General features: G+C 39.5%; 1 protein-coding gene across 6 annotated transcripts in view; it reads left to right on the top strand.

Moving 5' to 3' along the window:
• The window catches only part of NPNT (nephronectin), a 51,485-nt gene that overhangs the window by 19,608 nt on the left and 18,770 nt on the right, over positions 1-13,107 (top strand). For 3 of the 6 annotated variants that reach the window (XM_027677093.1, XM_027677091.1, XM_027677090.1), the window contains 5 exons: positions 3,743-3,862; positions 4,703-4,822; positions 9,733-9,867; positions 10,899-11,021; positions 12,897-13,107. The exon at positions 12,897-13,107 is cut by the window's right edge and continues 242 nt beyond it. In XM_027677093.1, the coding sequence (XP_027532894.1) occupies positions 3,743-3,862; positions 4,703-4,822; positions 9,733-9,867; positions 10,899-11,021; positions 12,897-13,107 (709 nt within the window). The remainder of the gene's footprint in view (positions 1-3,742; positions 3,863-4,702; positions 4,823-9,732; positions 9,868-10,898; positions 11,022-12,896) is intronic. The other 3 variants (XM_027677092.1, XM_027677094.1, XM_027677095.1) reach the window with 3 other exon arrangements.

The following is a 13,107-nucleotide window of genomic DNA, read 5'->3' as shown; positions in this document are numbered from 1 at the left end:
CTGCTGTTTTCTTATTTCCTCTTTTGATGCATAGACATTTCTACTGTGACGTCTTTATAGAGGTTGCTTGAAATATACAATTGATAAGTAACCGGCATTTCTTCAAGAGACATGTTGCTATGGCTGATTTTTTTTGGCTCCTGACATTTGCCTGAGCCTGTTCTTGAAAAGTGACCTTTACTTAAGGAAAAAAAAAACGCTCAAACAGATCTAAATAGCAGTATATAAATAGCAGGAATACTCCCTGTCCCTGTGCAGCACATCCAGACGTTTCTTAGGTAAGTATACTGCTGCAGATTATGGGTGCATGGAGGTGGATCAGGGCGGCTGTCAGCATATTCATACAGGCCTTTATGTAGAACTAGTAGGACCTGCTAGGAATTGTACAATATGCCTCCTAGGGAACTGTGTGATGCTTGTCATGTGGTTTCCGAGTATGTGCCTGTCTGCACTGCTGAAAAGAAGAAAAGTTGCATTTGGGGAAAAATTAGATGGGCTGAGCAATATGCTCTAACACACCTAATCTGTTTGCAGGCTGGCTTTTCTCTTAAGCAGCCATAGCACTGACAGTACTTGTTTTCCTGAACAGTTCATTCTGACTCTATAAGGTTGAAAACATCTTTCTCTCAATAACCAGTTTCAAAGGCAAAAGTGAAGACCAATGACACATGAGATTTAGGTTTAAATGGAGTTGTGCTAACAGCCTGTTTTTGCTGTCTGGTGACCTTAGGTTTCTGTTACATCAGCCAAACTTAAAATTTTTACTTTTTCAAGGTGGTTTTTTAAGATGTGAATCAGAGGAGTCAGACAGCGTTTGTTCATAGACAGAAATATAATGAAATGAAGGCAATAGAAATAATTTAGCCAAAATTCCACAAATAGAAAACATGTGATATGATATCGTAATACAGTTGGTTGTGCCTGCTTTATAATATCAGGTTATTCTCAGAGTATGTTACTAACAGCTGTCTATTTGTCAGTACCAGAGCTTTCATTTCTGTACTAAGAATATTTTGTACCAAATGGTGGTGTAGAATTCAGAGTCCTACAGAAAAATCCAATTATTTAAGGCTCATAATGTAATCTATACTTTATTCAAGATGGTAAACTGGGAACAGTCATAAATTTTTATGATTTTCAACTTTGAGTCTGTGGTCATAACTCTGGAAGTAAGTGCAAGACACTTCTTAAGTCTTCAGGAGTGTCTAAACTTAGGAGCTGAATGGCAGGGGGATTTAAGCACTGAAAGTTAACATAAGGCACTGTTAAAATCCTGCTCTGTCAACTTAATTTCAATGTTACCTTTCCTTATTCTGTCCCTACTTCTAGTTAAGTATTTTATACTTAGTTCTGTTATGCATTTGTATTGTGAAGTCATGCTTTTTGTACAAAAGAGGAAGAATACACGTATCTTAGACATGGAGGACTCTTTTTTTTCTCTTTACTTTCTCTTACTTTACATCTCAAAATGATGGTTGTCAGTGAACCTCAGTATATTCAATAGTGTTGGCTCCTTGGGGATACGCTTATGAGTTGAAATCAAATGCTAGCAGAGTTTTTTAATTTAACAATGACTTTTTTAACAGACACATTGTATGTGTAATAAATATGTTCATGCAGTTATAATGTCTGTCAGGAGCTGCCTATTTGTATGTTTTACAGAAGAAAGGAAAAAAAAGAGCAGGGTTTTTTTTTGGTGCTGCCAAGAGACGTTTAACTTCCAAAATGTGAGCTGAAACTCCCAAGGAGTGAGAGTCTAAATGCAGTGCTCTTTCTGCAGCGCATGATCCACAGGAGGACTGCGGAGATGGTCATCACTCCTTGTTTATCAGGCATAGGTCTAGCCCTTATTTTGGCAACCTTTCCTCAGTGAAGTCCTGTGTACGCTCACCTGATCTTCCTTACCACTTGAGGAGCAAATATTCCCCTTCAGGTTTCCTAGAAACATCTTGGTCAGACTTCCACAGGAAGAAAGAGAAAATTCTATCCTTTACCACTACCCTCCTGTGGAAGAGGGGAACAGGAAGGATTCTTGTCTCTAAACATGCTGTTCTTCCCGAGGCCTTGGAAAATGAAGTAAAGTAGGTCATATCCACCAGTTAGAGGAAGGGTTGACTATTCCTTGACCCCATGAAGATGAAAACAAAGTAGGTCAGAAGACAACAGATTTTATGATACACATAAACACTGTTAGGAGCTCTCAGGAGCAGCAGTGACGTAACAGGCAACATCCTTCTGGCTGCTTTTGGATTACATCAGTGACTTTTAGTCTGCTACATTTATTTTTCTCTTTGTGGCTCTGCATTTTATCAGTCAAAATGAAAGGGAAAGTATTTCTCAGTTTTAGAATGCCATTTAAAAATATTTTGACCTGAAAAGAATAAGATGAAGAATCTTGCTCTCTGAAACTCAGGATTAATTTAAAATCCAAACATCAGGAACTTTAAAAATTCCAGGCATAGTTGTCTAGAAGCAATGTTTTCTCTAATTTCTTCTCCACAGTGAATGTAACTTCTCTCACTCCATTTACTACGTAGACCCTGTTAAGTTTTCTACTTTAGTCTGAAAAGCAATCAACTCATTACTGACTTTATTCTAACAAGAGGTAAATTTATCTTTCTGTTTTGACATCTTAACCCTGAGCCTTCACCTCTAGCCCACAGAAAGTATGTGTTGCCTCCTCAGTTATTTTATGAAATGGCTACTGTGTGTGTGGATCTACCACATGGTAGGAGCACCAAGGCTTGCTTTTCTGCTACATAGATGAGGGATTGACACTTGATGAGATAGTGCTTAATAGTGGGAGATGGCTCTTTGAAAAATTCTGGAAATAATGGCAGTTTTCCTTCTGTGACAGTGTTCCAGAGAGCATTGTGCAATATTAAAGATGGTCGGTAACTCAGTTTTTTAAGTACTCACTGGCTGGATTTGTGAATAGATTTATTACTTTCACCTTTGCTGTCATCTTTGTTCATCAATATACAAATAACTAAGTAACAAATTATTCTGGTTTACTCAGTTAATATCAACACATTCTTGGAAGAGAATTCTGACAGAAATCACTCAATCTTTACTTCTTGTTTAAAGCCCTGTCTACTAATATGGAAATTGTAGCCTGAATATTTTGTATTAAATTCTGTATTAAATTGTAAATCTGAAATTACAGGCTTTCATGGAAAGCCCTTGACAAATATAACTGATGTCAGATACTTTTTTTTCCAGTATTTTTTAGATAGTAAATTCCTCTGTGAGATTGTTTAAAGTAGGTTAGCATCAGCTCTCCTACCTTCCTCTGCAACTAATTTTGAAGCATGGTAGTGAATCACTGAATTGCTATCAGAATTGCTGATAGTGATTACGGAGTGACATTTGCTTTCTTCTTCCTCCTCCTGCTCCTCCAGAGTGCTGGCTGGTCCTGGACATGGCATCGACATGAATAGTGGCAAGATGTGGGCACCCTGAGCTTGTGTGTTCCCTAATGAAATGGTTGGCACTTCATCTAATACTAATGCTATCATTTCTGAAAAGATATCAATGAAACCAAAGAAAATAAGCCACTTGGCAGGAGGGAGGAACAGTGCTTCACACAGAACATTCTGGACACTTGCTGTCAGCTGAACTGCATATAAAAAGCTAATTGCCATATTTTTCCTTTTTTCATCAGCAACTTGAGCTAGTAGTTTTGTCACGCACGCTTTGTGTTTTCTTTTCCCACCCTCTTCCCTTGTGCCCTTCATTTCAGATCTGAATGAGTGTGGACTAAAGCCACGGCCGTGCAAACACCGCTGTATGAATACCTACGGCAGCTACAAGTGCTACTGTCTGAACGGCTACATGCTTATGCCAGATGGAACGTGCTCGAGTACGGCAAGGCTTGTTGCTTGCTTTTTTTTTCAAGCTTCTCAAAATCCCTGCTTGAGTTTCCCTGGGAAACTTTTATGAAATGAAGACGGGTTCCAAAGTAAAAGATTAATCTTCCTGGAAATTAGGCAGTTGCGCAAGATGAGCTTCTTTTTTTTGGTCTAATAAAATTAGGCTGAAAAAAACTAAGAGCAATTATTTTGATTTTATTAGTTTTATTACAGGTTTCCCCAGAAGCATTCTTCAGTGCTGTAAATCACTGTTAATTGGCCTTCAAGGACAAGTGCTTGCAGTTTTCATTGCAGCAAGACACCTGCAGTTCTGCTGTATTATGGCCTTATGAATGTAAAATCTTTAATGCTGCAGATGTTGGTTGTTTGACTGGTATAAAACTGTACTGTCGTCTCTCTGGAGATCAGGTTCCTACTTGCTCCCATAAAAGTGGTTATTTTGAATGCCTGAACAGAGGGAAGGGAAGAGAAATTACCTTTAACTAGAGATGCTCCTATTTTAAAATAGCAGTATTGTCCAGGAGAGTTTGACACATACTGGGCTTTATATTCCTCATGGGGGCTGTGTTCTATGGCATGACTTGCTACAGTTATGGTGGTTTTCTCTCTTTTTTTCTCCCCCCTTCCCCCCAAGATGCAGTTTTTGAGGAGAAAAATTTTACTAGCAGATGCATTTGCTCTTTGAAGCCTGAAGGGATACCTGTCAAATTCAACAAGCAGTTTTCCACTTCTATCATAACTATGTGACATCTTAATTCTCCAGAGTTTTCTGTAATTTTCTAGTACTGATCAGAGCCTTTATCTAAATATGTTCAATTATTTTTCTCTAGATGCCCTTTCTTGCTTGATGGCAAATTGTCAGTATGGCTGTGATGTGCTGAAAGGGGAAGTGCGCTGCCGCTGTCCTTCTCCAGGGCTGCAGCTTGGGCCTGATGGCAGGACTTGCATAGGTAAGTGATCAAATGTAGATTTAATTTTTTTTTTCTCCAAAATGTTTTTATCCTTACACTGAATGGAGTTCAAGAGAGTTTCAGATGAAATTAGAATGCATTGGACATGCAATTTAAAGATGTTACTAATGAGAATTATAATGAGGCATGTTGCTCGAGTGGTCTGTGTCAGAGATTGCCAGTGTTTTCCTACAGTCCTACAAGTTTCATTGTCTGCTTAAAGCCCATACAGACTGCTTGGTATCCAGACCCTTGGGCCCAAGACTCCAAAATACCTGCCTGCATAAAAAAAGGAATGGGAGGTCAGCTCTCCCTCATACCCAACGAGGTGGTGCCTAGCTCAGGGGGTAGAGGGATAATTTGTAAAAGTCATTGAGGTTACAGTGGAACAAGGCAGAGATCTATGCATGCTCCAGTATTAATGTAATTGAATCTACTATCTTTCTGCCATACTGTGAAAACTCCAGGTTAAAATAAACTCAGGAATTCAGAGTGTATAAAAGTGAAATGTTTGTTTCCCTGTTTGTGGACATGGAAAAGGTGCTTATGGTTAATCAGATTCTACTGTGGTCTGAAGAACAGTGTGATGTGTGATTTTATTAGTCATTAATTATACATCCTGAGTGTATATGATGCTCCAGTGATTTTATTATTTATAACCTATGCAGTGCTACAGTTCCATAACCAGTAACAACCCCAAAGAATGCAAGAAAATGTGGATGTCCTAATCATCCATTAGGGTGTCTTGGCTGTTTACAGGGCAGGTGTAAACAGCCCTGTGCCTGACCTATGCTGACCAAGAATTTTTTGGCAGAGAAAGGGACAGATTTCAGATCTTCTGATGTGAAGAGCAGGCTCCACACTAAGTTGGGGGCTTTCTAAAGTACATCATTGGCATGTTTATGTATGGAAAAGAACAGAAAGAAGGAGAAAAAAACTCCACCATTGTTACATGCTGAAGGAATTAAATTATGATTAATCGCATTTTGGACATTATGGCAGACAGAGATCTTTGGAAGATATTTGTGTCATGCCATAGTGAGCTGAGTGATTTTAAGTATGAATTCAAGGAAGTTATGCCAAGTAGAGAAATTTGCTAGAAAAAATGCTTGCAACGTTCTCCTAGTGTGCATTTTTATATTCAGGCAAACTTCATACTTTGAGATAAACAAAGTGTACTTTAATGCCAAAGACTAGCACTCAAACCAGTCATATGAAGCTCTTTTAGTTCTTCAGAGTAGTTTTAAAAAAACCCACTTTTTTCCCAGAAAGGTGAAGAACTGTGTATCCACATTTCAGTTGGGTGTGCATCATTCAGCTTGATCTCATAACCCATTTCTAAAATGTCCAGAAAAAATTCAGAACAGGCTTGTACAGTACAGAGAAAGTAGTTACAGCTGGAGATGTCTGTTCTTTCCATATCATAACATAATGTACTCCCCTTTTTTGGTATGAAGTAAGTGATTGTATGGTGCGCCCTTTTTGTGCCATTTCTTTATCAAGTTTGATTTGTATTAAATACTTGCAAAAACTGAAATTATTGGGGACTAGGGCTGTGCCTTTTCCTCACGTGTGTACAAGTCCATCACTGCTGGGGAGGTTCTCAGCTCCAGCAAGGGTCTGGGTAATGCTGCAGTACAAATAGAAGCGTAGATGATGGTAAGAAAATTGAACTGTGCATTGGCTACATTTCATGAAATCCTTGTTTGAGGAGAGTTTGAAGGACAACTGGGAATGTAATGCCATTTTTTAGCACAGGTGGAAATTCCTCTAGGCACTATTTTATTCTTAGTTTAACCCATGCTGATCATTCTCTTGTTAAAATGTTCCTTCCAGACAGTCATTAAAAAAACACGAATTTGGCTGTGAAGGTAAATCATATAAACTAAATGACAACAAAGTGAAAAATAAATTAGCAAAGTATTCAGTGAAAATGTGGATTAAACAACTAATTAATTGATTAATGACTGTTGAATCAATAAGTCAATCAGTGTTGCCAGATTTTTTGGATTGTGATTTTCATTTAATGGAAATAGCAGGATACACATTTCAGCCTCAGAAGGTCTGAAATTATTTGAGGACTGAAAATAGTGATTTTCACTATAAAATAAATTATTTCCCCTTTTTTTGTGTGTGTTTGTATAGAAATTTGAAAATATGGCATTGTAAACTTAAAAATCATACTGTTTTTAAACCAGTTTCCTAGTTGTTTTGTGCTTGAGTTGGTAATATGGTCATACTCACAGCAAGAGAGAAACAAGATTGTAATTCTGCTTCTCTATTCAACACTAACCATCACACTCATTAGGTGCTGTCTGCATTATGTACCTTTGAAGCAGCTCCCTGGCACTGAGATGAGAATACAACTCACCCCTTCATCCTTGCTTTTCTTAGGAAGCAGGTATGAACCACAACATGTTGTAGCAGGCAAAGGGAAACAGCCTTACACCATTTGGTCCACGTGTGAATTGACTTGAAAGAAGCCACTGTCACTGTACTATTAGAACTGCAGGAAAGTAATCATAAACACTTGCACATCATCTTCTAGCTAATGTTCAAAACCTGGTTTTCCCCCCAGTAATGAGCATCCATGCATCTCTTATTAAATGCATGTGGAAGACTGTTATATTTTTCCATTATTTTTGTGTCAGTTTTCAAAAGCGTATTGATTAGCAGTTCAGTCCTGTATCTTTAAGAGGTATAACTGCCTAGAAAATGAAATAATACCACGACATGTTCTCATCATCTAACATACTACTTGCCTGATGTGAATTTGCAAAAATGTGAATGTGTGGAGAGGGACAAGCTACATTAGGTTTTAAAGATCATAATCCATTCTGAGATATATTCAATGGCTAATCTTTTCCTTATTGAATTACTTTCTGAAGTTGTAGTTTAAAGATTGAAAAAACCCAACCAAAACCAACAAAGAACACAACTAACAGTATTCAAGAGTCTGAAACTTGCAGCCTTGAAATAATATTTTAATAAAGAGTAAAAAACTGTGACGTGTAAATAAAATTCTAGTGAAGAATGTGGTAGAGTAAAACTTAATAACATACTCAAAGCCTAAAACGTTAATAATAGATTCAAATCAAGAGAGAGATTTATAGGAAGATTCAGGCTTGTGGAGAGATGCCCAGTATTGGTCTTGTTTTCTTTCTTGTTCAAGCCTTTACTGCACCGTTCCAGCAGTGCTCTCCATGGAGAGTGGAGGTTTGCAGCTATGTCAGAACAGTCTGACGGGCCAGGAGTGTGGGAGTTCTGGGGTTGAATCCTTCCTGTCCTCAGTAATTCTTCATGCAGAGTGGGACAGTGCCAGAAGGAGCTACTGGGAGAATCCATCTGGCCAGTAATTTCATGGTTGTAAGTCACTTCTTTTGTCTGTGGGAAAAAATACATCTTGGAGAATTTGAAGCTACCTCTCCCCTGCCTCAGGTGGCTGCCCTAACTAACCAGCGGCTTTGTGGTAAAATTTTTTCTGCGTGGTGGAAGAGACTCACGCTTCTCTTTGCCCTGTTCAGACCTCTTTTACAAGCAGCAGGGCATCAATCACTCGGCTTTGTTTTGCACTCTTGACATCTGCAGCTGAAGTGCTCCTTTTGGGACAAGAATTGCACGGAGAGCAAAATCTTGCTTTCCCATAGATCAAGAGCCTGATAGAGCTGCAGAGCAAAGGCTTGAACTGTGCCCTGTAGATAACCAAGAAACATCAGGAGCTGCATGCGTCAGAGGCAACCGTGCATGACAGGTCTCTGCCTCAGTGAAGAATTAGTGTTCTAGCACTCAGCAGGCTTCAGTTCAGTATCCAAGGACTACAGAATGAGTGGTAGTAGCGCAGGCAGCTTTTGTGTGTCAGCCTGACCTCGCCTGAGAGTTTCCCAGGCAGTGAAAGCAGCCTTGGGTGAGCATCAGCTGCTCCCTCGGCGTCTGCCTGTCTTGTTAGTCAGCATGCAGAACAGCAGCACTGCTTCAGGTCTTACTGGGAGCCATGTATCTCAGCACTTTAGAGACATTTTAAGGTCACTTAAGTAACCAGCTTCTCTGTGAAAGAGGCCTCAGCTACAGGACAGGCACTGTGCAGCATAAGAGAATGAAAAGAACGGGTACTCAAAAAGCATTTGGCCTGTAGCTAACTGGTAGGAGGGACAGAAATGCTGCAGCCCTAGCATTAGCTTGAACTCCCTTTGTTTAGAGCAAGTCCTGAACAGATGAAGATACCCGATAGGCTCAAAGGGCAGGTCATGGATTAGGGACACCTGAGATTTTAAGAAAACAAACCAGTTCCAACTGTGTACTTTGAATGTGCACGTGTGACCTGTGCTACAGGAACAATATTTCAGGCATGTTTCAGAAAAAGAATTACTAGGGTAGTTTTAGTTATTTCTTGCCTGTAAATCCAGGTGCTGTCTTTTTAACCAGGCAGGGCTTAGCAGGGCAAATGAAAGTTATACAAATAACATGAAATAGATTTTCTTCAGACAAATACCATTAGAGTCTCAAGGATGAGTGCTTCGAGACCTTGAGGAAGCTGTCATGCCGTTCTGTGAGGAATTAGAAAATGTCTCTTCTCCAAGGGGAAGGGTACCAGGATAGCAAGTGCATAGAGCAAGTGCATTCAAAATTCAGTAACACTGCTTGTTATGCCAGTGCATCTCTTGTTACTCACAGCAGCATTTGAAAAGGCTCCTCGCATAGGAGGCATAAAAATTTGAGCATGTGACCAAGAGCTGAAGTAAGATGGCAGTCAGAAGTAGTGCTGAGGTATTGCTACTGGATGACCAAGGAACCTTATGAAAAATACTTTGGTTATTCTTTAGCTTTCCATTATGTGAAATCAGTTTAATTTAGACAGCATAGACTGTTTTTTAACTGCTACTGAGAATAATACAGTTCCTTTGTTTCCACAGATATTGATGAATGTGCTACTGGGAGGGTTATCTGTCCAAGATTTAGGCACTGTGTCAATACTTTTGGAAGCTACATTTGCAGGTGTCACCAAGGCTTTGATCTGATGTACATTGGAGGCAAATACCAATGCCATGGTAAAAACAAGTTATTTCTTATATGTTTGTAATAGAGCTTCATGTTCTAAAATGAAATTAATGGTTTGAAGAGGAATTTTTATTTCCTGTGGCTGAAATATTGAAGCAGGTTGTTTTACAGTGCATCAGTATTTTAAGAAAGGGTGGATTCCAGAAACAGACTGTGAAAGAGAAAGCATATATTTGGCCCACATCCTCCTAACTGACTCTTGTGTGGAAGCTAGTGAGAGAGCAGAGCTGATGACCCCAGGAATTCCTTTCCAAAGCCTTTGTCCCTGCAGGGTTCACTGTGCACAGGCAGTTGTAGGCTTGGAGCAGTGTATGAGCTTAGGGTATGTCTGAGCTGTAACACCAGTCTGCTCCATGGCATGCCCCAAGATCCAAGATAAGAAAATGTGCACACCCCAGCTACTTCCAACCCAGACTGCCCAACTTTCCTTCCCCTGAAGACAGGTGGGGAGAAGGCAGGAGTTGGGAAATAACCTGTCTGTGTTTGGACATGAGACTGGAATGCGGCTCATGTATGCCCTTCAACGAAGATATTCCCAGGTCCCACTGCCTTAGTTTCACAGGATCTCAACTGGTTATGATTCTTTCACTGAAAAAATGATCATGTGGAGATAATGAGGCATTGCTCTATGTTTGTTTAAGTATATCTTTTTCAGAGAAATTTCTATGCAGAGCACTGGAATATTCCTGCACTGGTTTTCTTTTCTTATTATGTCACCTGTAAGAAGTGGTTAGTAAACATGTGATCTTCATGATCTCAACTTCAGTCTATCCCAAGGCATGTCTGAAGCTGATGCTAAGGTATAAGCTGAACAATACAAAAGTTGCCCAGTAGTCCCTTTTATCCTTATGTTTGTATAACCACATTATTTGTGACTGTCTACCTTCCTTTTCCCACTGGCAATTCAGTTTTATTACTTCTTTTAAATAATCATAATAATGTTTATGTTTTCGCAGGGATAAGCAGAAAGTCGAGTTTCTTTGAAGCAAATGATTTTTTTTAATGTAAATCTCTGTTGCAGATATAGATGAATGTTCCCTTGGCCACCATCAGTGTGGTAGTTTTTCACACTGTTACAATACTCCAGGATCCTACAAATGCAAATGTAAAGAAGGTTACAGAGACAATGGAACAAACTGCATACGTATGTAATGCTCCTTTTGAAAAAGAGATTCTGAAAGTTAATGTATCCCATTTTGTAAACGTTAAGGTACTACACTATCAGGCTCAGTTTCTCTGAGCTATTTTTAAAACTTAATAAGGGGCTGGGGAATGTAGTTGGAGTTTTATAAGTCTTAGCACGCCTTGGTAAAAATACCTTTCCCTAAGACATTTTCATAATTAGAAAGAAATTCACCTCTCCCTATTCACAGCTTGATTCTAGAGATTGCTTCAGGATGAGAACAACTGAGTAAGCAGGGTAGGTCTGATCAAACAGTACGTATTACTCATACCCTGTTGTTGTGTACACTCCACAACTGGCCCATTTCAGCAGCTCGCCCCATCCACTCCCTGCTGCTTCCCAGATGTGAGCAGAGCTGAGAGGAAGAGTTTCTCTAAAAGGATTCACTGTTGGAGAATTTGCTTCCTCGCCTCATTCTTGGGAGAAGCAGCCATTCCCCCTGGTACTGAATAGGCCCCATATTTGGCATCCCACAGGACTGTGCAGCTCTTTGACATCTGCTGAATCTTTTCAAGGACCCTGTGTTCATTTGTGGGATCTGGTCTTTGACACTGGTTTTTTTAAAGAGCAATACCATTTTTTCCTTTGGCTGTAGCTATCGTGGTAAAAGGTGATCTTTCACAAGTGGAGTGCTTGCAATTATATGTGGTCACATTCCATGTGTGTTACTGGGACATTGTCCTATGGTATGTTTTATATTTTAATATACACAAGTGGCCAGAGGGAAAACTTTTTTACCTGCTATCATCAAACAATTCATTGCTTAACAAACAGTAGTTCTTCATTTTAAATGTGTGTTATACTTGAAACACTTGTAAACAAAATACGAGACTAGAGTTCTTATTGGGCCTTTTAAGATCTCCACTGAGATATAAAAGGCTTATTAACAAATAGAAAATTATAAGTAGCAAAACAGATGTTCTTGTGTTTCATGTCTGCAGAAACTCCCCTTGTGAAACCAAATTAAAATTTGTTGTCCTTTCTTTATGAAATAGTGGAGGAGATGGTACTGTAGGTTCTGTCACTGTGGTGTAGGTGGTGCTCAGTTCACCTCGTTTTTGTGGAGCCTGAAAAAATGTAATTTACTCAGTTTCCTGATGCTTAAATCTTTACAAAGGTAAAGATTTAAATGAAGGCTGGCTTAGGTTCAATCTTTGTAAAATGATTACTGCTTATTGACAAGGAGAAAAGTTTAGAAGAAGGGGTCTGAAAGATAATTTTCTTAAGCCAAAGGTATCTGCCCATCTGTGACCAAAATGGTTGTAACATTGGAATCTTACTAAACTTGCTTCCACTCCTGATTATGAACTTGTCCAGTTTAGAGGTCTGCTTAACCCACAGCTTCCTGCCTGTGCTTTTTTAACCAGCAGTGCTTTTGGGTAAGTTTTACTAACTCTGAAAGAGGCATAGTGCTTGGGAGGAGGTGGGGATGGAAGTCTCTTGGCCTTCAGTCATTCTAAATCATTTCTAAACTGCTGCAATGAGAAGTATTATCTAAAGGGATGTGATAACTCAGCAGTGCTGATGTTAAAGTATGTTTCTAAATGATGGAAACATTCAGAAGAAAAAAGTTATTTCAGCAAAGTCTCTCTGTCTCATAATGAAATAGATTATTAAGTTTCTGGAGTGAGAGGCTCAGATGTCCATTATGGTCCCATTTTGATTCTCTTTGCAGTTATTCCTAGTGTTTTCCTGTTGAACCACCTGGTCCATATCATATATTCAACGGTAACTGCACTCCCCCTAAAGGAGACAGTGGTATAACGAATAGGATTCTTGATGTTGGAGGCACAAGGCAACCCCTCAGACCTTCATATGTACCTGCTTTTGTTACAGAAAAGCCGGTGGCCAGGCCAACGGCTCGACCTACACCTGAACCAACAACTCGACCTACACCCAGACCAACGACCCGACCTACACCTGGACCGACAACTCGGCTGACACCAAAGCCAACCACTACATATGTGCCAGTGACAACAAGACCAACCACTGGATACGTGCCAGTGACAACAAGACCAACCACTAGATATGTACCAGTGACAACAAG

Source organism: Neopelma chrysocephalum, unplaced genomic scaffold (assembly GCF_003984885.1).
Source record: "Neopelma chrysocephalum unplaced genomic scaffold, ASM398488v2 Primary Assembly neopelma1_42b, whole genome shotgun sequence".
Lineage (NCBI taxonomy): Eukaryota > Metazoa > Chordata > Aves > Passeriformes > Pipridae > Neopelma > Neopelma chrysocephalum.
The sequence above is the reverse complement of the archived record's forward strand: the minus strand, read 5'-3'. Positions and strand labels throughout refer to the sequence as shown.